The sequence below is a fragment of the Durotheca rogersii genome (assembly GCF_024521655.1).
Source record: "Durotheca rogersii strain YMJ 92031201 chromosome Unknown GGS23scaffold_12, whole genome shotgun sequence".
Lineage (NCBI taxonomy): Eukaryota > Fungi > Ascomycota > Sordariomycetes > Xylariales > Xylariaceae > Durotheca > Durotheca rogersii.
Genome location: NW_026251243.1, coordinates 463,675 through 486,561, shown reverse-complemented (window position 1 = coordinate 486,561; position 22,887 = coordinate 463,675). Strand labels below are relative to the sequence as shown.

Sequence of the window (22,887 nt, the reverse complement as noted above, 5' to 3'; positions counted from 1 at the left end):
CATCCTTTCTAACCTCAACCTCATTCTCATAGTAGGTCCTAGCGAGCATCAGATACTTCCTAACCTACCTTATTATGGCAATGTGTTCAATTCCCCCCCTCCCCCTTACGTCTGCTTGCACCTATTATCATTACCAAAAAGTCAAACAGCTGTAGCGGTATTGGCCTTTGATTGAGCGAACACCTACCTCTCTCATAGACCTTCTTCTGTTCGCTGTGTCACTGTGCTACGTAGCACTGTATAAGAAGTAGGAGTCGAATCCAAGGAGGTGGGGAATTCGACCCGCTGACGCATCCTTCACTACGGACATGCGATGAAAAAAAAAAGAAAGGGGGCCAGGGGAGGCTCAAGAGTCGGAACGGAACATCTCGAGGTAGGTATTTACGGCATCACAACATCTCGAGGTCCTCAAGGCGCTTGGCCACTTCAGCGTTGCGCCTAGAGCTTGGCCTAGCCTCGACGTTCTCCATATGAGTACGGAGGATTCCTAGGTACGATATGCACGATCCCTTTACTCGACCCAAGGCTTCTAGGTCCGTCAGCGACAGGCGCCAACTTTTAATTTGCTTTCCAAGGCCTTGGTTAACGCGCTACCTTCTAGCCTCCCTCGCCCCAGGCGCCGCAACATACTAACGTCCATATACACCTACCATTAGGTACCTGGGTACCTCCTCCCATAGGTACATCCAGCCTCATGTCCGTTCTAGCAGACGGCAGGCCTAGGCATGACGTACACATCGGGGCCGGTACTTGGCAGTATTGCTACATCCATCCATCCGTATATGGGGTAGAGGTGTCCGTTCTGTCCGGGTTATACTTGGCAAATTCATCCTCCATCTCGAAGAATCCAGTCTCGCGAAAACGCGCGTCGCGGGAGGCTGGGCGCTGCGGGAGTCCTTGGCTCGTTCCTCTACCCATATGTACGTGTGGTATATTCCCCGACCGGTGTGTATGTGCATGTGAGCTTGGGTACTCAAATAGAAACCCTCGTGTTCTTTGGTCTTGTGAGCGCGAAGGCAGCCGAACCCGCGGGTAACCAATTCAGTTGCCCCAAGCTCGATTTCGGCGGTACCTCGAGACCCAATGAAAATAAAAATTGCATCATCACCCACCAACCCCCCTGCGATCGTCGGTGGCCGTTCGTATATGGCTGTCGAGAATCGCTCGGTGTGTGGCTGGCTGATTGGACAGTAGCCAGCCCATCTGGCAGCCAAGAGCCTGTGCTTGGGAGCCTGCTTGCTGCACGCATATGTATACACATGTATGTATGTATGTAGATAGGTATGCGTGTGTAGGGGCTGATGTATGTGCGCACATCTCTTATATCCGCCCGTTGCCCACAGAACTTAACTCGGTGCCTGCGCGGTATGTACGCATCTACATCGGCATGCAATACGGAATACGAAATCTCCATCGTATTCGCACCTATGCAGCCATGTCACGCTAAAATCCTCGCTACGCCGAATCGCTTAGCGAACGAAGCGGAGTCCCCTGCGAATGTTTCTTAGTATGTGTGTATGATTTATCTGGTACCTAATGTAAGGAGAGATTTGGGGGCGGGGGCAGAGGATCGAGAAGAGCAGAGATAATGGTAGGCCGATGGAAAGGAAAGGGAGAAAAACACTTGTTCCAGAGAGCGGACATACGAGTATATATGATGTATACCCGCCTGCCTACTACCTAAGATAGGTACCTACATAACGGACCCTTAGGTGAGGTGAGGTGAGGTGAGGAGGGACCTACCTAAGGTACTTTCCAAAGTACCCGCCCACCTCCTCTTGGTTGCATGGCTACATGCTGCAATGGGACTATCCGTCGCATCCGTCCGGGCTATCCTTACTCGTCCCGACCCAATTGTCTCTCTCGGAAAGGACCGCGACTCCTCAAATGTTTAAGCTTACTCTGTGTGTGTGTGTGTGTGTGTGTGTGTGTGTGCTTACCTACCTGTTACTTCAGAGACAGGCAAGTATTCAAGATCCTAATGGCAGTGGATTGCTACTATTTACCTACTACGCGTTACCCGTTCCTCGTACGGGTGGTAGGAGATAGCATAATAGGTTGTCTAGGGCAATCCGCCTGCCTGGTAAGCTCCCGAGGTCGCTAGGTATGACATGTACCTACATGATGGCCTCGATGAAAAATAGAGCGCTAGGCAAGCCACCGTGTTACCGACGCACGATGCGGGTCGATAAATATGTACGTGTATCAGATGCGGTAATACCTATAACGTATACCTTGGGGACTTTCTATACATACGACAGTGCGACAGTGCAAATCCCTACATGTATAGTACGACCTCAAGGGACGCCATATGCATGTACATTTTGTATGCAACAGTTAATATATGTAGGAGGTAGGTAGGTACCTAGGTAGGCATGCATATCCAAGATCCGCGAAGCCCATCACGGTATGGGGAGTACATGCCTACATACCTCCCGCCTAGGATGTAGTTTGGCGGATGCTATTCCACAACCCGCGCCACGGCACAACACGTTAGGTACCTGCACACCTCCCCATCTACGGGAGGTACAATACCTACAGCCAGGAGGCCTTAGCGGCTAGAGTGAGCGTGCAGTATCTCCGAGTCGCGTATCCATCAGTATGAGGTCCCAAGCCCATGTGGTCTTGGACACTGACGTATGTCCTTGCGCCTACCATCCTCTCGCCCTCTTTCGTTTTCTTAGTAGGTACCTCCTATTGTGTGTGGTCGCCAGCTTCGATTCTAGCACCTGTTGTCGGCGCATGCTGTGTACGCCACGGGTAGGTAGGTGGACTGGTAAGGAAGATTTCAAGTCCGACGGGGCGCTCAGTCTCTCCCGATCTTGTCTCTTGGCCCCGTCCTCTGGTCTCTCGTCTCTCAGGGCTTCTTGGATAACCAGCCATCTCCATCTTGTCGTCCGTCGTCGACGCTAGCGAGGCATCCCGCCCCGAGTGTTTTCTTTATTAGTTTCTTCAGATTCGGTCATTGTTAATCCAGATCACATAGAGCGTGGTTCCGAAGACCCCCTAGACAATCACTTCGCCCGTCGCGTGATCGTACGCACACCCTCCAGGGCACCGCAGCGTCGCTGGCCTAGTAAAGCCGAGCCAGGTTCGTGGTCGTATCGAGTTGCCCCCGGCGCTTCCGCACTTCGGCAACGCCCCGAACGACGATAGCCAAATCCATAATCAACACTGGGCTAGGACCTCGATGCGCTTTCGTCGTCTTCGCTCGATTTTCTCGAATCGAATCAGGACGTATCGGGGAGAAGTTAGATTGAGAGCGCGAGGGCTGGCCGGATCATCGTCGCAGGATATCAACTCACACACCAAGATACGGGGTTCCGAGACTTTACCCTTCCCCAGCATTCCACAAATTCGTATTGCGTGGAGACACTTATAACTAGAGCTACAAAACCCGCATATACGCCCACCTGTTCCAGGACAGTTCCGATTTGATTTGTTTGACTTCCCGGCCATTTGCATCTTAGGCCTACTCTTTTTTTTTCTTCCCTCCCTCTCGTCTTCTTTTCCCTCGTTTCTTTTCTTTTCTTTTTTTGTTGTAACCTTTTTTTTTCCTCTTTATTTCCGGTCCCCTTCTCGCTCTTCTCTCGTCCAGCGCGGCGGATCTCAATACGACGAAACCCATCTCGACGCGAGCTAATAGCCGACTAATAAAATCGAAGCCCACGGAGCATCGGAATCTAACATCACCAGTCTGGTCGTCTGTCTCCCCTGTGGGCCACCCTTGCCCTTCACCTAGGTACATAACCTGCGTACAGCAAAGGGCCGAAAAGTTGACACAGCTAAGCTGGCGGGATAAAGATTCTCGGTCTGCCCTGCTATTTGGCAGGCTGCTGAGTCCGTCTAGGGGTCAAAATGGGTCGGAATCGAGGTCAGTACACTTTCCTAATATCGTCAATTTTGCCTGCCCCCCCCCGTCGGTTGCTTCGCCTGGCACCAACAGTCGAGGATACATTCGGAGAGATCCTTGAGTTGCACCCGCCCCTGTGGTACCTCGTCATCTGCCCATCCCGTACGTAGCTGTTCTGCAAGCTACAGGCATGATAATAGCAATCTCTTTCTGAATATCGTGTCATGAGAGATGATTCCTGTCGTGTATGCTGCCTCCTACAAGCGTGGCTCCCAACCTCGGGTCCTGAGTCTTCTTACATATATACCGGTCCTCTACGTGGGCCCATCAGTCCGCCCGAGCTCTTTGCAAGATTATCATCAACATCTATCTTCATCTCTCGCCTCTGTATGACGGAGACGATGGTGCCCTGGCTGTCCTCGTCTTCCTGGTATGTGCACACCGAAAGTTGTGCCGCATTGCCGGGATCTACTTGACAGGTGCAGCGGGAATACGCAACACGCCTCTATGTATACGCGTCGCGGCATTGTTCCGTTTTGCTGCGCACATGTATTGCCCTCTGCATTCATCTATCTGCTACGGTACACGTCCAACGGCGGCGTCTGCCCACCCCGTCCGCTACTTGGCCTTACGGATAGGCGGTCGACCTGGACCTGGCGCAGTCCTCAGCACGTATCTGAGCATTGTCATTACCCCTGGGCCGCCTGCAATTTCAGGTCTATATGGGTACCTAGGGCCGCCTACAGCAGCGCAATCCCGGCATTTGCTGTCTGTTGTCTACCTGTCTGCTTTCGGGGTTAACGCGAAGTGATCGATCGAGTTGAACTTGATGCACTGCGAAGTTAGCAGCGGGCGGCATGGGCCTGCTGAGGCTCCCCTCTACCACCCCCCCGACCCGTACAGCGCAACGTACCTATGGAAGTTCCTCGTCCGGTGCCCGGGTACTTGCTACTCGATCTCACAGGCGCCCTCCGGTCACAGGGCTACCTGACGGACCCAAGTGGGGGTACTTACCTAGGTACCTACCCAGGTACCTAAATTTGGGAGCTTACCGGTCACTCTTGAGCCGTCTACGTCTACTTGCATAAGCCTCCACCGCCCAGTTTGGCCAATCACATCCTCCACCGCCTCTCCTCCGGTCCCACTCCTCCCTTCTCGTGGCCGTATTGTCGCTTTTATGCAATGCCCGTCTGGTTCTTATGCTAACTCGTCCTTCTCGGGACCACGGCCTGTAGTGCTCTCGTTTATGTCCCACTTCTCTGGTTCCCATCACTCTCAGCTCAACGGCGATCCTAAAAACGTCCCAAACGCCCGCGGCGCCTCGCCCTCACGCTCTCCCTCACCACCGGGCGACCAGATTCCTTTCCCCAACGGCAGGCCGAACGTAGCCAGCCATTCCAAAACTCACAGCATAATCAACGTAGGTGCTTTCCGAGCCCGCACCCGCTCTCGGGCCGCGTCGACGCCGATTCCCGCAACATCTGCACCGGTCAACCATGACAGTTTGCCTCTAGCAGATTGGCATATATCGCCCGAAACCCACCGTAGGACGACGAGCCGTAGCTCATCGAGGCCCTTATCCATGGTGCAGACCTACCAACCGCCCCTCATGGATGTCAGCGAGGATACGATCCCCGAACTCCAGCCCATCTTCACCTTCCTCAACAGCCACGCCAACAAGTTGTACCAGGAAGGGTACTTTGTCAAATTAGATGACCAGAATATCCGTAAGCCTACCTGCCTCCGACCCCGCCGCTGGCCGACGATCTAATATCCTGCAGAGGGGAAACCCAATAGCGATCGCACATGGACGGAATGCTTTGCTCAGCTGGTGGGGACTGTCCTGTCCCTTTGGGACGCGGCCGAGCTGGATGCCGCCGGCGAGGACGGCAAAGTCCTGCCCAAGTTCATAAACTTGACGGATGCTTCTATCAAGATGGTACGAGTGCCAGCGTCCGTCGTGGGGCCGGGGTCTCCGGTCGGCGTGGATTCGGACTAATGCCTGCATACCTAGATCGAGTCGCTGCCTACGAGATCGAGCGACGAGCAACCCTTGCAAAACATCCTCAGCGTGTCGACGGCCGGGCGGAACCGCTATTTGCTGCACTTCAGTTCTCGCCAGTCTCTGATACAATGGACGGCCGGCATCCGACTGGCCATGTTTGAGCATTCGACACTGCAGGAGGCCTATACCGGCGCTCTGATTGCGGGCAAAGGCAAGACCTTGAACAATATCGGAGTCATCATGGAGAGGGCGCGCATCCCCATGGATCAATGGGTTAGGGTCCGATTTGGCGCCGGCGTGCCGTGGAGGCGCTGTTGGTGTGTCATCACGCCGCCTGACGAGAAGGAATTCCAAAAGGCGCAAAAGGAGCACAAGAAAAAATCCCCGTATGACCGTTCGCATGCGCCGCTCCTGAAGGGAGACATCAAATTCTACGACTCGAGGAAGGAGGGGAAGAAGCATAAGAAAATGTTACCCATCGCAACCATCAACGACGCATATTCGGCATATGCCCTGTACCCCCAGGCCAGGTCGCTGATTGATGCTTCGACCCTGGTGAAAATCGAGGGCAATATTACCATCCACTCTGATCCTCCGACGTCGAGCGAGGGCTTCGTGTTCATCATGCCCGAGGTCCACCCGGCCGTTAGCGGGTTCGAAATGATGCTGCGGTTCTTGTTCCCCACCTGGGATACGTTTGGCCTCTATGGTCGTCCCGGCAGACTGGTTGCGAGCGTCCTAGACTCGAGATCCCTCATGTTTGCGATGCCCAAGCACAAGCATTACGGCTATTTGGAACCACTAGATGTGTCGGGACTAATTTCGACCGATGGCAGTGCGAGTTGGAACGAGCGCGAGTGGAGAAAGAAGCTCAAGGAGTTGACCGGTACCCGAATGAACAGCGCAGACGACGAAGGGAGCGCCTCGTCAAGCCAGACCAACGACCGTACCAAGCGCCTCAGTTTCGGCCCAGCCGGGGGGGCTCCCTCGAAGCCTCGCGTCGGTTTTGCGGATGGACCGTCGCCTCCCTCGGTCCGCTCGTCTCGGTCAATGTCGCTAAATAGTCGACCGTCCCCAAGGACCGATTCGGCTCCCCCTTCGGATCAAGAACGGGATCCTTCCGCGGTGCCTGGGAATAAGTCCGGCCATACGCGGAACGCATCGGATTCCCGCGCATCGGGCCCTACGCCACCGCAACCCCCTACCTATCAGGGCGGGCCATACTCATCTAGCCCACTCTCGGGACGCGGACCCAATCCAGCGCGCAACTTAGCCCACGACCATGGTCCAGAACCCGTGAGCTCTGATGAAGATCTGGCCAACCCCATGCGTGATTTTGACGGAATTCAAAGGATGCGCACTCCGGAGCCGGTCTCTCAACCCCCGGGCTTCTCTCACGCCCCGGGACACGTACCTACGACGCGACCGTACCATTCGCCCGAGATGCGCCGCGCGAACAGCCGCCTATCCCTAACTACCCTCGCCCAGATAACCAATACTAGCGGCGTTTCCGTCGGCGAGGGGGCATGGGAACCCGCACAAAACGACATGGAGCGTCGCGGACCGCCTCCACAGCAGCCACCGGTACATCCTCACGCCTACAACAATGGGACGTTTGCTAATGCCGGATCTCGTGAAGGTTTAACGGAAAACCAAGCACGCTCTCCTGGGCTCGCACCCTCCTCGATGGGCCCTGAAACAACACGATCAATATCACCGTTAAACCAAACCATGAGCCCCCCGCCTTCCGGTCCTCGGGGCCCCAGTCCAGGCCCGGGACCGCAGACTCCGAACTTCCGACCTCCTCCTCCCGGACATGGACTACCACCACCACCACCCGGCCATATGCCTCCAGGGCAGCGAGGCCCCTCTCCTTACGGCATGGCCCCTCCCGGACGGGGTCGCGGTCGCCCTCCACCGAACATGCCACCGCCAGGACGTGGCAATCCGAATCACCCTCCCCGCGACGATATGTATAGGGGGTATCCACCACAGGGGGCACCAGGTCCCGGCGGTCCAGAGGGGCCGATGTCGCCCCCTAATCGCGCCCCTCTACCACCGCTGAATACTTCTCCCCCAATCCACAGGAAGCCCCTACCCACCCGTTCCGACAGTTTGCAGCATCGACAGGTTCGCGACGACATAACGCCTCAATCTCCTTCAACAAGTAGCGGGAGTATTACAGGCAACCGCATCGACGCTGTTGGGCTAGGCCAGATCCGCCCTATCAATGCTCCCCAAGGTCGACTTCCTCCGAATACCGGAATGCGACGCCAAGACACTGGCGTGAGCCAGGCCAGCAGCCGCTACGACGATTCGGCATCGACGGGTAGCCCCGACTACGCCAGCTCTCGCCCGTCGACGGATACGGCGTCCTCGGTCGGCGAGCGACCACGAGCCGGTGTCCTTCGCACTACGGGAAACGCAGACGACTCACCTGCCGGCTCTACCTACGATATTCCGAGTATAGACTTCGGGCCGACCCTCAACTATGCGACAGCGCCACGAACCGCGACGCCTACCACCTCCGCACGGAGGTCCCCCGGGTCTGAAATGGGACATAGCCGCCAGGAATCTGAAGACACGGTACGACGAAGCGTCATTTGGCAGCCAGCTGCAGCCAACGCCGGATCTAGCAACCCGGGATCCCAAGGTATATCGCCTGAGGAATACGTCCAGCAACGGGCGGCCGCGTCGGCAGCGCCACTCTATTCTCACCATCACAGGCACTCGTCGGGGAATACGCTTGGCGGGTTCAGAACCAGCACTCCCACCCCACCTCTCGGCCGAGGCCAAGGCAATGATTACGTGGGCATTTCGCACTCTCGAAACAACTCCCAGGACCTCTTACAACGCCCAGGCTCTCGAGGCGCCGGGGCGGTGCTGGGCGGCCAAGGTGGCAGCGACTCGCACCTGTCAGCCCGGGAGCAGGAGCATGTGGCACGGGTGACGGGCTCCCCGCTGATCAACATGGCGGGCAACCGAAGTCCGGCGCAGACTAACGCGGGATTAGTCGGCGCAATCCAGGCGAGAGAACGCGAGAAGCTACAGATGAAGCAAGGATGGAGCAGCCAAGCCGCCCAGCACGCCATCAACCAAAGGCAGCTGCAACAGGCGATGCAACAGCAGGTGTCGCCGTCGACTATGCCGCCACCGGCGGGCATGTACTCCAATATGGGGCGCGGCAACGCGGCGCACGGGGGCGGGTACGTCAGCTACGGAAGCACGATGGGCCCGCCGCTCGAACAGGATGGGGGTTGGTCGCCACCGGGGCCGGGGTTCCGGTCGCCGCCGCCGCCAAGCAACCTGGACCCGCGCTTCAACCCCCACCAGGGCATGACGTCGCCGGCGCCGTCGTATCCGACGCAGAGCCCGCCGCCAGCGGGACGAGGGTACAACCAATATTCCTACCAGGGGCACGCGTTCTGACACGATCGGGAGAGAAAAGTGCTTCTTACGACGGACGGTTCCCGGCGTGGGGGAGGGGAGGGGAGGCGATGCTGGCTAGGAACGATGGCGATCTGCTGAAAGCCGGGGAGGGCTGACGAGTCGGCATTTTAACGGTGTGGCCGGGAGGTGAGCACCAGCCAGGGGTTCAGGAAGGATGGACTCGGTAGAGCAGAGAGAGGCAGAGTCAGGCCACTCCATAAGTTTCCGTTGTACTTAGTACTCTACACCACGCTTGCGCAAGGTTGCAAAGCATGTCGCATCTCGTTTGTCTTGGGCAGGGGGTCTCTTGTCTAGTCCAGGGGTTCAACGTGACCCTGTTCTTTTCTTGTCTCTCTGGTAGCATGGTACAGCATACAGATCACATACACATATATATTCAATATATACAAGCACTCGCGGCACGGCAGGGGGTTTGCGTTGACCTTGGGCGGAGTGGTGGTGGTGGTGGTATACGGTAGGCATCTTCTCAGGCTTGCTAAGGTGGGTGGGCCGGTGCTAGGTAGATTCTGTAGCCTTGGCTTTGCTCATGGCTGTGGATATTAGGTACGTCCTAGCCTCAGGCAGGTACCGACCTAATCACTTAGGTATCCAAGGTACCTAAGGTACCCAACCCACCTCGGACGAGTACCTCCCCGGTCATCTAGAGGTAGGGAGGTACTTCTGTCCCCCAATTAAGTTACTTAGGTGCTTTAGTAGGTTTCGGTACCTTTTCTCAAGGTAAGGGAAGTGCTGCTGCTAGTGCTGCGTGTGATTATACATAGGTATATAGTAGGACTACACTTGACGTGGGGTCGACAGGGCTGAGGGGGGGGGAGGGGCAAATCGGTTGCGCCTTAGGTCATGTATACATACGTACCTACGTATCAGCCAAGCACTCTCCCCTCCATATGGTTTATCAAAGGTGCAGCCGGCGGATGTCATGAGCGGAGGGGCAGGTGCTGCCCAGCCCCTAGGCAAGCCTTGCTTCTAAGTCAGCAACTAGGAGGTAGGTACCTAGGTAAGTACCTACCTACTAATTAACGTACTAATCTGCCTACCTGTACTCATCCACCTGCCTACCTCTACCTCCTACCTACACCTTACCTACCTCTCTCCGTCCCTCTTTTTACTTCTCTCATCCCGCCTCCCCCCCTCTCTCTCACTCTCCCTCTAATCTCGTGTATGTGCATGGGTATAGAGGCATTACCTCCCCCCTACCTTACATCCCTTACGCCGGCTCGCTCGCCTCCGCACCCTCGCACGCACCGTCCGTTGGAGGCACACCGCGAACGCGACAGCATCGATACATATCCTAATCCGCTCTACTCTGTCTACACCTCGGGCAGCCTTAGGTACCTATCTACTACCAGGCACCCACCTGGGTACATATCTCTCTCTCGCTCTCCATCCTCGTCTCGCCAGCTAAGAATACGTCGGTGCGAAGCCGCTGTACCTGCATACCACGGCGCGGCTGAACACCATCCCCCCCGTCTTGCGCCTCACCCTCCTGCGACCACCACCTCCCCGGCCCACCTCGCATTTTCGTCTACCTCCCCGAGCGCGCCGAGGCGGCCTACACACCATGCCGCCCCCTTCCAAACCGCGCCGCCGCCAATTGCGCATCCTCTGCTTTGGCGACTCGCTAACCTCGGGCTTCCCAGCCGCCCAGCCGTACGCTGGCAAGCTCGAGGAGACGCTCGAAGTGGCCCTCCGTGGGGACAATGGTGGCGCTGGTGTTGAGGTCCAGTGCGAGGTCGAGGGCGTTCCCGGGGACAAGGTAACCAACGGCACTTACCTCTCCCGGATGCGAAGCGCCTGTGAGCTATCTTCCCACTTTTATTCGTCTTCACCTTCTTGAACCGCGAGTCGACAGACTTCCGCGTCCTGCTTGTTCCCCCTTTCTCTCTCTCCAGCCTCTCCCCTCTCCTTTTAAATATTTCCACATCTAGTTAAGATAAGCCGTCAAACTAACCAAGATTTTAACTTGGACCACTAGGGTCACCTGAAGAGTGGTACGACTGGACGATCGTGCTGGGCGGCACAAAGTAGGTTCCGTTTCCCCCGTACCTATATCTATTCGTCAATGGGCCGATAAGACCTACAAAAGGAAGAGGAAGAAACCAGCTATAAGCGTGCCTACGTGGGACCCGACACGCTGACATTCCATCTGCACGTAGTGATCTCGGGTGGGGGCATCCCGCAGAAAACATTCTGGCTAGCCTCAAGGACGTCTGGGACATACCGCTGTCCAGGGCCGGCAAGGTGCTCGCGCTGACCGTTCCGGACACGAGGGTCCGCATGGGAAGCCTCGTCGAGCGCCGCGGGAAGCTGAATACCGCCATTAAGGAATATAAGAGAGAGAACTTGTACGTGTGCCCTTGCTTACTTCAACTTGATTCTTGTAGTTATTGCCTATAACCTCGACGCTCTCCGAATTCGACACGCGCAAGCTAACCTACAACCTCCTCCTCCTGCGGATCTGTAGCTTTTACTACGATCTGCACGCCGGGCTCCCTTACCATGACATGTTGCCGGCCGACCGCCCCCGGTACTGGCACATGGACGGCCTGCACCTGACGGCCGAGGGCTACGACCTGATGGGCGAGCGTATCGGCGGTGCGCTCGCCCGCATCCTCCACCTCGCCGAGGCCCAGGGCACCGAGCTCGTCCGCTCCCCGCTCTCCCGCGCCGAGCGCCGCGCCGCCGCCGAGCGCGCCCTACTCGAGGAGGAGCGCGGAGACCCCAAGCTCCTCAGCCAAGGCTACATTGTCGTGCGCAAGGGGGACCTCGACTGAGAGGCGCCGACGTAGTTTACGGGGGCGGCGATGACTGGTGCCGACGGGATATACACATATGTATATATATAGGAGGGGCTCGCGATGGGTTTAGTTGAACGATGTATTTATGCGTGGCCCGGACCACACTCTAATACTTACCGGTAGTGCCATGCCGCACCGGCCTCGGAGAGACCTGCCTATCGCAAGTTTTGCCCCTGGCATCGGGTGGGTGCTGGGGAACTACTATTATTACTACTGCGGCGGATAGCTAGAGTTGGGTACGTTGACGAGGGACACAGACAGAGAGAGAGTATGTGTGGAAGGAAGTATGGGAGTTGGAGCAGGGAGCGACTCCATCCGACTCGGCGCGACACGAAGAGACTCGACACGATTTGGCTAGACTCTCGGGGGAGGGCAGGTTTACGTGATGGTCCATATAGTTTTTTTAATGAGCCGACTAGCTTGTGTTACTCATCAACCCGTGTCTATTCCTCTTCCTCTTTTATCTCACGACTTCCCGTCTCGCCTTACTCAGCCCTGGCATCTCAGCCTCTCCGCATGTCCGTCCATCCCCCTCCTGCGAGGCAGAGATGCGCGCGCCGTTCTAGTGCAGATGGCGGAGCGAGGAGGGGGAGAGGAGAAACCCGGCACGTGTTGCGTGCGGATCCGGCGTAGAGTCTAGACAGACCGCGTCCCCTTCCCCCCCTCCCCTTTCCCGTCCCGTCGAGCGACGGCCATACGCAATGCGCCGCCCTGCAAGCAGCTCTCTGGCTGGCTGGCTGGCTGGCTGGTTTGACCCTGCCTGTCCACACACATACACACATACCATACATACCCTGATAGCAGTGAGTAAGTAGTAATAGCAGTGGGCAGCAGCCGTAGCAATTACTCAGTATTACTCAGTCCACCGGCCGTACTCGTTCTCTCGTCCTCTCATTCGTCCCTCCTCCCACCAGCGTAGGTATGATATCCCCTTACCCCTTTATGCTGGGCCGTGTCCATTGCGTCCGCAACCGTAGCCCCCACCCCCTCTCCCTCTCCCCTCACTCCCTTCCAAGCTCGTAAAAAAAAAAGTTTTTGTTTTTCATTTCCCTTCTCCCTCCGCGCCGCGTCGCGCTCTGCTCTTCCCCCCTTCCTCCTCTCCTTCCGCGCCCGGCCAGACCGGGGCCGTCCTGGGTCCGCTCTTCACACCACCAGGTTCGCCGCGACGAAGGCCGGGAACTCGCGCTGCAGCGCGTTGGTCGCGCTCTCGAGCTCCTCGGCGAGGCTCTGCACGTTGGCGTCCCAGCGGCGCATCTCGCGGCCGACGCCGCCCGCCGTCGCCGCCACCGCCGCTGCCGCCGCCGACGCGCCGTGGCTGCCGTCGTCGCCGCCGCCGTTGCCGCTACCGCCACCGCCACCACCAGCTCCTCCTCCCGAGCCCCCGGCGCCCGCCGTCGGCCCCTTGTCCTCGGCGGCGGCGGCGGCGGCGGCGGCGGCGTCGAGCCCCCCGCCGCCGAACCAGATGGTGCGCTCGACCTGGTCGATGTGGCCGACGAGGCGGCCCTGCTCGATCATGCGGGCGGTGATGTCCTCGGCGCGGGAGGCGGCGTCGTCGGCGGCGCCGCTGCCGCCGCCGCCCTCCTTCTCGTCGAGGCCGAGGAGGCGGGCGAGGCCGTCGAAGCCGATGTTGCTGTAGAGGAGCGAGGCCGAGAGCAGGTTGTGCTCGACGACGGCGCGGGCGAGGACGGTGGACCCGTCGGCGGTGATGGCGAGCTGGTGCGGGGCGAGGCCCTCGGCGAACTTGCGCACCTCGGCGGGGGCCAGCAGGCGGTCGAGGAACATCTTCTCGAGCATGCCGAACTCGGGCAGGTGCGGGGCGCGCTCGTCGCGGAAGAGGCGGTCGAGCGCGCGGCGGCGCAGGGGCCCGGCGGGGGCGAGGATGGCGCACCGGACGGCCATGCCGAGGGTGTGGAGGCGCTCGTCCTCGGACACGGCCGGGGAGAGGGAGATGTCGTGGTAGGCCTGGCTCGCGGGGAGGAACTCGCGCTTGGCGTCCTGGATGCGGGCCTGGGAGAGGCGGAAGTGCAGGTTGAGGACGGGGTCCTGGACCTGGTAGATGACGTTCTTGAGCTTGTTCAGGTAGGTCTCGGCGGCGGCGGTGTCGTCGACCTCGAGCAGGTTGCGCACGATGCGGACCCAGACGCCGACGCGGTCCTGGTCCGACACGCGGCGCTGGGACGAGTCGAGCGGGATCTCGGCGAGGGCGCGGGCGGCGGCGGCGTGGTCGTCGGCGGCCTCGAAGCCGTCGGCGGCGAGCTCGCGCAGCGCGGCCACCTGCTCGATAAAGGTGCCCGAGGAAGCAGAGGTGGGCGCCGAGGACGACGACGGGGCCCCGGCGGCGGCGGCGGCGGGTGCGGCGGCGGAGGCACTGTTGCTGCTGTCAGAGGGGGGCGAGGAAGAAGACGTGGCAGGGGCGGCGAGGACGGCGAGGGCGTGCTGAGCAGCGTCGATCCACAGTTGGGGGCCGTCGAACTGGTGACGCACGACGGCGACGAAGCGGTTGAGGAGGGTGCGCTGGTTGTTGGCGCCAAGAGAGGAGAGGGGGCTGAAGACGGCGTCGACGAAGGCCTTGACGTCGCCGGTGGCGGTCTCGGGCGTGGAGACGGCTCTCAGGCTATCGAGCAGAGGCTCGAACGCGTCGGCCTGGTTGGGAGCGTCCAGGGCCTGAGCCAAGGCCTCGCGGACTGCGGAGCAGGCCATGTCGTCGGCGACGTGCCGAGCTCTGCTTTGCTCTCTCCGGACGTGCACCTGGTTGGTGGGGTATAGAAGAAGATGCTTGATAGCGATGAAGCTGGATTGATGCCGAGCCGGCTTGCCAACGGACCAAGGGGAAGAGGGAAAAATAGAGAAGAGAGAAGTGAGAAGGTAGAAGAAAGAAAGGGGAGAGAGAGATTACGTCGACGTGTGTGGAAATGATGACCAGGTTGCGAAGAAGTAAAGTGAGTGCGACCGATGTGGTGTCGAGGTGGTGTCGAGGTGGTGGAGGTTGTGAGTGGTCGTGAAGCTGCCACGGAGGGGTAGGTAAGGCAGGTCTAGGTACCTAGGTACCTAGCAGTAGGGATCCGTAGGTGCCTGTACCGATGTACCTGTTATGGGTGTCTGGCCTACCAGGTGTTGGCAGCCGCCTCACCGACGGACCGACCGTGACGTGGGGGACGGGGACATGCCGCCAAGTGTCACCCACCTGTCGTCCCCTCCCTCCCACCTTATCGCCTCTGGCCAGCACAGTAAGAAGTAATAGCAGCGGCGTGAGAGGCATGGGGCCACGTGATGGCGCGGCTTCGGTTTACCTAGCTTTTAGGTTAGCAGGTACCCAAATGCAGCGCCTTTCTAGGCCGGCTTAGGTGCTAGGAGACAGGCTACCTAGGGCGACGTTAGGGAGCCTAATGCATGCCACGGCGCAGTCACAGGGGCGTATTCGCATAGGTAGCGCCCGCTCACTATCCGGGGTTGTCGACGGCCGAACCCATCTTACGATAAATCTCACGAAACGTACGATCGAGAGCGCAGAGGATCAATAATACAGAACCCACCACCCTACCTACCTTCACGACAAGTCTTCCGTGCTCGAGACGCGAACGGAGCATAAAACTACCTACCTAACCTAGGCAAAGACAGAGAGATAACACGAAATCCACCAGAAGAGGCCCGCCGCGTGTTGCTTCGTCATCGCTCGTAAGTCTTCTTCTTCTACCTGCTTTCACCCTACGGCCGGTGCGGCAAGCCCTTACATATATATCGCTTTCCCCTCCCCTTCCCTTCCCTCTCTTTTTCCTTCCCTTCTTTTCCTCACTCTCTCCTCATTTCCACATCTTCATTCTTCCTATTCCCGGTATCCGTCCTCCCCCCCCTCCCCCCTCAGCTTTCCTCACGCGACGCCGTGCATCCGGTGGCCCTCGGCCTCGCGCACGTCCCACTGGCGCGCCGTCTCGCGGATCCGGATCCAGTAGCGCATGCGCACCAGCGTCTCGGCGGCCTCGCGCAGGCGGTCGGCCGCGAACAGGCCGGCGAGCCGGCCCTCGGCCTCGGCCGCGCGGTCCTCGGCCTCGCGCTGCGCCGCGTCCACCTCGCGCTGCGTCCGCGCCTCCTCGATGCGCTCGCGCGCCTCCAGCACCGCCGCCAGCAGCTCCCCGTCATCCACCCGCCCCGCCTCGTCCTCCGCGATCGCCAGCGCCGCCTCCGCCGCCGCCGCCGCCGCCGCCGATGCCGATTCCGATGCCGACGACGACGACGACGACGACCCCGCTAGCTGCGACGCCCGCAGCCGCAGCAGGTACTGCGCCCGGTGCATCGGCGACCCCAGCGTCCGGTACGCCTCGTTGATGTGCGCCGACCGCGCCTCCGCCGCCCGCCGCTCCACCCCCCCCATCGGGAACCGGTCCGGGTGCGCCGTCGCCTGCAGCGCCAGGAACTCGCTCCGCAGCGCGCGCACGTCGATCGCGAAGGGCCCCGCCGGCGGCGGCCCCAGAGGCAGCGTCTTCGGGAACAGGTCGTAGTACTTGGGCACCTCGTACAGGGGCGGAGGTGCGGGGTCGGCCCTGGGCTCCGAATTTTTGGATTCAGGTTGGGCCTGCCCTCTGCCCCCTCCCCCTTCGGATGCCGGAGCGGCGATAGCGCGGAACGGCGACGCCGATAGATGTCTCGTCTGCGCTGCGTGCTGGTCTTGCGCTAGGCGGGCGAGGGGCCGAGGGGAGCGGCGGAGGGAGAGGAGGAAGCCGGGCGGCGTCGCGTAGCCGCGCTGCTGCCGCTGCTGGTGGCAGGCGCCGCAGAGCGCGCGACGGGCCGTCGGCCGCACGACGGGGAGGAATGAGGACCGCATTCTGGTCTCGCCGGGTCGCGTCGTGACAGTCGCGTGGACGACTCTTGTGCGATTTCGGATGCGGCGGGGTGCGAGGTGTAGGTGCGGGTATGCGTCGGCTGCGCACACACACGATCTCGTCAGGTGTAGGTAGATGCGGATTGGTGGGTAGGTGAATGGTGCCCAGGTCCCGTATATCCCGCAAGTGGATGAGGCCGGCGAACTCGGGTCGAGGGTCGACGTTCAGGTAAGTCAGGCGTAGGTGCGTGAAGAGGCGAAGGGAAGGGCTCCGAGAAATGTGAGCAATCGGAAATAACCAGCCGGAGGGACGAGCTGGTTGGATTGCTGGAGGCGAGCGCGGGGTGGCGGGTGGTGAATGTTGGTGGGTGTTGGCGGTAAATAGGAGTGGGTAGTGGTAGTAGTAGTGGTAGCAATAGCAGCGGTGGCGGTATAGGTAGGCAGTGATAGTAGCGATAACACACTACCTAGACACCCATGTGGTGGTTTGGTGGTTGATGCGCAGGAATGTTCAGGTGCTGGCACCCGTCGGCCGTCGGGGATATGACGTTTTTATTTTTATTTTTTTTATTCCTCTCCCCTTCTTTCCCTTTCCTTTGTTGCTTGCGGCGCTTTGCCTTAGGTAGGCAGCCTAGGCTGGATCGGGCAACGTATCTGTACCTACCTGCAGGTACCTATGCAATTATCCCACTTCTACTCCTGGCTCCGGGCCCCGGCATAATTCCACCGTTAGGAACCCTTCCCTCTCGGCCGACGATGTGTCCTGCTTAACTGCATCGCCAACTTCCCGCCAACTTCCGTATAAACCCGGTATAGAGACGGCAGAGCGGGCAGAAGCTGTGCCGGTTGTCCCTTTGTCCAGAGCGACGCTGCAAGAAGCTCCGAATGCACACAGACACCAGTCGCAATCATAACCAATTCCACAAATACGTGAACGTACATGTCCAGATCATCATTCGTACCTATAAGATAAAATAGAAGCAACAGCAAAACCAAGTTCCCGCCAATTAATCGTAGAAGGGGTATCCTAAGATGTATCGCCATATGTTCCCTCGCAGTGCGCGAATAAAGTCGCCTCTGCCGGTTTTCTCGCTCCCGTCCTCCGCAAAAAGAACGAAACCTCCTCTCCCCCGCCGTCGAACAGTAGTGGTAGCATGAGCCTCCCGCGCGCCCTCTCGATCCGCAACTGTCCGGGGTATTATATATATGTGGCTGCGTGGTATGTCCGTCCGTATGTCGGTATGTGCCCAAGACACACTTCTGCGTATCTATACGTGCGGGTGCGTATGTATATGCACGTATGCGTCAGACGTCGTAGGTAGATAGGCTCGCACTCCCCCCTCCGCTCCCCCTCCTCATTAAAACACCTGGCGCCCGTTGTCGCCGCATTAAATACCCATTATCATATTCCGGCCTGTCTGTCCCAACTCCTTCGCACCCTCCCTCTTCTCGTCTTCACGACAGCGTCACGGCCCTCCACCTCCCGCGCTCCGTATGCCACCAGCGATCGCGGTCCTTCTTGTCGACCGCCGCCCCGCTGCTCCACGAGTTCCACCGGCCGACGCACCCTTCGCCCGTCCCGGGCCCTCCGCGCGAGCTGGTCCCCCCCGCCCCCGCTCCCGGCCCCAGCTTCTCCCCGCCGTCGGCCAGCAGCACGTCCGCCACGTCGACGAGCCCGCCGCTCTCGTCCGTCGCCCCCGGGTCGGGCCCCAGGTGGTACCGCACCTGCGACTCGACTTGCCCCAGGAACCCGGCGAGCCCGTACCGCTCGAGCTCGCTGCCGTCCTCGGCTGTCACGCTCACCACGAACCGCGGCGACTGCCGCGCCGCCTCGAGCCGCCCCTGCGCCGCGAGCCGCGCCCGCCCGAGGTCGCTCGACGCCTTCGACGGGATGAGCTGGTCGCCCATCGGGAAGCTCAGTCCCGAGCTCGACGGCGACACCTTGCTAGGCGTCCGCGGCGTGCTCGGCGTCGTCGGCGTCGCCGGCGGCTCCGGCTGGCGCGACGTGCACTTCGATATCAGCCCCCGGAACTTGTCGCTCGACGTCTCGATGCTCTCCGTCGGCTTGCAGAGCGCCTGGAAGATGCCCTCCGGGTCGTTGGGCGTCCGCAGCATCCAGAGCGCCGGGAACCCGCCCGCCGCCACGCTCTTCGCCAGAATCGAGTCCGCCGGGTTCGCCCACGCCTGGTTGCTCGTGATGTCCCAGTGCAGCTTCCGCAGCGACGGCGAGGCGAGGTAGGGGAACAGCCAGATCATCTCGTTCGGCGGCAGGATCGGCGGCGAGCTCTGAACCAGCGAGAAGGTCTCCAGCGACGTAAAGTTCGAGAATATCTGTGCGAGAGCGGGTAGTGAGTCTACGTCCACGTGCTGCAGGGTTAGCTTCCGGATCGACCGGCTCGAAGGACGCCTCGCGAACGACGACAGGCCCTCACTAGACACGCCAGGGAGATGCGATAGCGTGAGCGTCTGTAGTGAGGGGAGCGATAGCAGATTCGCGTCGTTGAAAGCCGTGATCGGCAGGTGAGACAGGTGAAGACTCTCGAGGGACGGTAGGCGGGATAGAATGTCCGGAATCAGAGAAACCGGCGTAAGTGTGGCCCCCGGGAGGCAGTGTATCGACAAGATCTTCAGGTCTTCCCAGTCCGCGTGCAGCTCGAGGAACGCCTCGCTCTGCTCGGGGAGAAGGTCCCCGGGGACTTCCTGATAGCGGAGGTTATCCGAATTCAGCAAGGCGGCGGCGTTCGACATGCGGCGCTTCCTCTGGAATTGGGAGGCGTCTATGGTCCAGTACATCTCCTTCAACTTATGCCTAGTCGACAAGGCGTGGAACAGACGATTGAACGAGTGATCGTGGTTGTGGTGGAATCCGACCAACCGCTCGAAATTTGGACATGCCATGACGACGGAGGCCACGAGGTTCTGGTACAGATCAAGGGCGATTCCCTGAGGCACCGCGGGAGCTTTGAGACAGCGGACCATTGCTGCAAGCTCGGGGTTCGATCTCAACGTCCGGCGGAGCAAAACCAATCGAGAGCCAAAGCCTAGCTTGTATCGCTTCTTCTGCAGTGGCGAGTCCGCCCCGACCAGCTGGATATCCTCGTACCTGAGACTGTCGTCAGTCTCCCCTCCTTCTACACTATTTCCAGTCTTCGCGAGCGGGACAGAGACTTACAGTGCAACCCGGGCAACCTTCAAAAACTTCCGCGCCGACAGGGAAACGGAGCACAGATCCCTCATCATGCATGTCGCACAGCTCGTGCTATCCGGTTTTAGATGCAACCTCCTCAGCTCGTCCAACATGAGCCCCAGCACCTCCTCGGGCAAGACGGCGAAGAGCTCCCCCGTTTCTCGCTTTCGTCGGTATTGCTTGATTGGTGTCGGTCGCTGCCATCCGTGATCGGGTCTCCGCGGACCCGAATTCCACGACTCGAGGCTCGTCCTGCTGCTCGCGGGGCTCGCGAGAATGCCGTCGAAGCTCTCATTCGTCCTGACCGAGCTCGCAACGCTGGAGCCGCTGCTCGAGGGTCTCCCGACGGCGGCGGCGGCGGTGGCCGGTCGCATGTCGATCTGTGCATAGTTCCCCATCATCGCGGGGGGCAGTTTAGCCGGTTGTTGGGTCGGTTGCGCAGAGGTCGGCCCGGGTGCGCTGAAGCTAGAGGAACGGTCGGTCGAGGAATCTTGCATGGTGAAAGAAGCGATTGGGGGTCTACGGTTGTAGGGGGTATGTGAGGACGACGGTCTAGGTTCGACTGTGGAGCCCATCGCCGGCAGTGGCTCAGACTTCCACGAGCTCTCTTCGTGTCTCGATCGAAAGACGACGGCGGATGCAGATCGCGATCTCTGGTGTTTCCGATACCTGGCGAGAGAGAGAGAGAGAGAGATGGGAACGTTAGCCAGACTCGACAGGAATAAAGATGGCCCAGAACGAGGGCAGCAGTGTATGTAGATACATGGATTGGGAGGGGGCCATCCGAAAAGGAGATGGACGTGGTTTGATGGGGCCAGAGAGATTAAATAAGAGAAAACAAAAAAAAAGCCCCCCCAAGCGAACAGGCTGCCCTGCACCCGCCTGGGCTGAAGACTTGTTAGTTACTCGGATAAGACGCTCCTGGTCCCGTGTTGCTCTGCAGCACCTCCAGATTGCCAACCCTGGATAGACCTGGGTCTAATGACAGCCGCCACTGGGACGGAGATGGCGGCCAGACTGAATCCCCAGTCTAAGTCACTTCAGCTCGTGCTAGTCGACCGCTTGGCCGTAGGAAGTAGCGCAAGGCTGTTTTTTATTTTTATTAGGGGAACCCCTTTTTCGCTTGCTTCTCTTTCTTCTCCCGCGTCTCCCGCGTCTCTTACTCACGTCGCCGTGAGAACTGAACCAACAGTGGCAGCTCAACCCCCTGAGAAGATGGTTGCAACCCCCTTTAAGGAACCGACATATTTACCAGGGGGGGCCAAGTAGCTAACCCGGGCATAACGCCATTGCAACGTGGTAAATCAAACCAAAAGAGGGAAACACATGGCCATCTCTGTAGTCTCTGCAGGTTTTTGTTTTTCTGGGGGTTATTTTCTGGGCTTTCTAGTCCCCCAATAAACCCCCGTCTGACTTGGGTGATGAGTGATGAGGGACACGAGCGCGGTGGTTAGAGAGCTGAGATGAGGGATGATCGCGTTCTCGCTCTGAGCCATTCGGAGAATTTGTGGCCAAACCAAAAGAAAAAAAAGTGCAAGACAAAAAGGGAAAAACACCGTACCGGGATCCAAATTTGGAGGGTTTGCTTTCTCCCATCTGGGTAGCTTGACTCTGGCGATCCGAGTGCGTTTTGTCGTTGGCGACAGGTCGGGAATCATCTGGCGCGCTGGCCGTGTCCCCCGCGTCGTCTTCGTTAGCCGGTAACGAGCTTCTCTTCTGAATCTTCTTAGCCGCGGGTCGCGGCCTGAAGATATGGGTATAGGCGGTGGCCGCTAGGGACATCCGCCTCGAGTGCGACGGCGAAGTAGCATCCATTTATTGCAGGACCGTCCGCCGGTTTGCTTGCTCGGCTAGAATGCGTTGCAGTACCAAGTTGCAGGGGCCGTCCGGCACCAGATCCTATCGTGGCTACGCCTCAAGCCCAGTGCGACTCTCATTGACCGAAAAGCCCGTATTGAGCAAGACGTCTGTTTCCGAGCGAGTGTTAGGACAGCGTTTTTCTGGTAAATGTTACGGCGTTCTGTGCGTAATAAATCTAGGAAGAACTGAGTAGGGTTAAGGAAACACTCGATATGAGCGGGACGCGGGGTCGATGCGGTCGATGGGTCGGTTTTCTCTGCTACGTAGTATATGCACACTTCAATTATTCCGAGACGGCGTCGTCTTCCAATAAGCACCTTCGTCTCTCTCGCGTCGATTTTCCTCCAGCATCCGGGATAGACCGCGTGAACCGGGGGCTTCGGCGTGGTGATAGGCGGAACTGGGCGAGGAAGAGAGAAAGAGAGACAAGGAGACAAAGAGATCGATGGATAGAGAGAGAACGCGCGGAAACCGAACCAACCCCAGCTCGTCCAAGACGTGGCGGTGACAACCACGCGATACAATAAGAATCTCGACTTCTCGGGCAGGAAAGTAGGCGCAAAGTCGTCGTGCGAATGAGACCTTTTATCGAAACAACCACGGGAAACAGGATTCCCGTCAGCAGGCGGAGCATACGCATACATATACATCCGTACATCAACTACGTAGTCCTAGGCTCTGCGGGTTTTGGCGTCGTCCTCGCTGTCACGACGGCCAATAAATAAGATGTAGTACCTAGTAGGCGCTAAGATGGCCGTGCCAAGGGAGCCTATTCGGCCAGGACGCCTAGGCTCCCGGCAAGGGTGCGAAGGAAACGATCGGATCTTGATCGACCTCGAGGATGCCGAGTCACGGCGACGTGTAACAGATTGGCTGATGAGTTTCACTCGCGCAGTCGCCTGCCCAGCGCCTGTCATC

General features: G+C 59.1%; 6 protein-coding genes across 6 annotated transcripts; 2 read left to right on the top strand and 4 right to left on the bottom strand.

The window, feature by feature from the left end:
• Nucleotides 1-5,099: 5,099 nt before the first annotated feature.
• Nucleotides 5,100-9,287, top strand: GGS23DRAFT_605525 (uncharacterized protein; the record flags this gene model as incomplete). Its single annotated transcript, XM_051519767.1, has 3 exons — nucleotides 5,100-5,580; nucleotides 5,635-5,792; nucleotides 5,868-9,287. The coding sequence occupies 3 exons, from the start codon at nucleotides 5,100-5,102 to the stop codon at nucleotides 9,285-9,287; spliced, it is 4,059 nt and encodes a 1,352-aa protein (XP_051371317.1).
• A 1,007-nt stretch (nucleotides 9,288-10,294) lies between these two features.
• GGS23DRAFT_570990 (SGNH hydrolase) lies at nucleotides 10,295-12,524 on the top strand. The gene is made up of 4 exons (XM_051516546.1): nucleotides 10,295-11,104; nucleotides 11,284-11,332; nucleotides 11,465-11,653; nucleotides 11,773-12,524. Exons 1-4 carry the CDS (start codon nucleotides 10,870-10,872, stop codon nucleotides 12,080-12,082), a joined length of 783 nt encoding a protein of 260 aa, XP_051371316.1. The 5' UTR covers nucleotides 10,295-10,869; the 3' UTR covers nucleotides 12,083-12,524.
• Nucleotides 12,525-12,994: 470 nt separating this feature from the next.
• GGS23DRAFT_84251 (uncharacterized protein) lies at nucleotides 12,995-15,134 on the bottom strand. Its single transcript, XM_051521330.1, has one exon. It carries the CDS (start codon nucleotides 14,804-14,806, stop codon nucleotides 13,250-13,252), a length of 1,557 nt encoding a protein of 518 aa, XP_051371315.1. The 5' UTR covers nucleotides 14,807-15,134; the 3' UTR covers nucleotides 12,995-13,249.
• A 578-nt stretch (nucleotides 15,135-15,712) lies between these two features.
• Nucleotides 15,713-17,288, bottom strand: GGS23DRAFT_83953 (Co-chaperone Hsc20). The gene has a single exon (XM_051521328.1). The coding sequence runs from the start codon at nucleotides 16,923-16,925 to the stop codon at nucleotides 15,975-15,977; it is 951 nt and encodes a 316-aa protein (XP_051371314.1). The 5' UTR covers nucleotides 16,926-17,288; the 3' UTR covers nucleotides 15,713-15,974.
• A 1,089-nt stretch (nucleotides 17,289-18,377) lies between these two features.
• GGS23DRAFT_605523 (uncharacterized protein) lies at nucleotides 18,378-20,483 on the bottom strand (the record flags this gene model as incomplete). Its single annotated transcript, XM_051519766.1, has 2 exons — nucleotides 18,378-20,025; nucleotides 20,095-20,483. The coding sequence occupies 2 exons, from the start codon at nucleotides 20,481-20,483 to the stop codon at nucleotides 18,378-18,380; spliced, it is 2,037 nt and encodes a 678-aa protein (XP_051371313.1).
• Nucleotides 20,484-21,669: 1,186 nt separating this feature from the next.
• GGS23DRAFT_83962 (uncharacterized protein) lies at nucleotides 21,670-22,793 on the bottom strand. The gene has a single exon (XM_051521329.1). It carries the CDS (start codon nucleotides 22,617-22,619, stop codon nucleotides 21,960-21,962), a length of 660 nt encoding a protein of 219 aa, XP_051371312.1. The 5' UTR covers nucleotides 22,620-22,793; the 3' UTR covers nucleotides 21,670-21,959.
• Nucleotides 22,794-22,887: the final 94 nt, after the last annotated feature.

Coding starts and splice junctions, on each gene's coding strand:
- GGS23DRAFT_570990 (XM_051516546.1), top strand. CDS start 10,870: ATGCCGCCCCCTTCCAAACCGCGCCGCCGCCAATTGCGCATCCTCTGC. Junction 11,333..11,464: donor ATCGTGCTGGGCGGCACAAA/GTAGGTTCCGTT, acceptor ATCTGCACGTAG/TGATCTCGGGTGGGGGCATC. Junction 11,654..11,772: donor GAATATAAGAGAGAGAACTT/GTACGTGTGCCC, acceptor GCGGATCTGTAG/CTTTTACTACGATCTGCACG.
- GGS23DRAFT_84251 (XM_051521330.1), bottom strand. CDS start 14,806: ATGGCCTGCTCCGCAGTCCGCGAGGCCTTGGCTCAGGCCCTGGACGCT.
- GGS23DRAFT_83953 (XM_051521328.1), bottom strand. CDS start 16,925: ATGCGGTCCTCATTCCTCCCCGTCGTGCGGCCGACGGCCCGTCGCGCG.
- GGS23DRAFT_83962 (XM_051521329.1), bottom strand. CDS start 22,619: ATGTATATGTATGCGTATGCTCCGCCTGCTGACGGGAATCCTGTTTCC.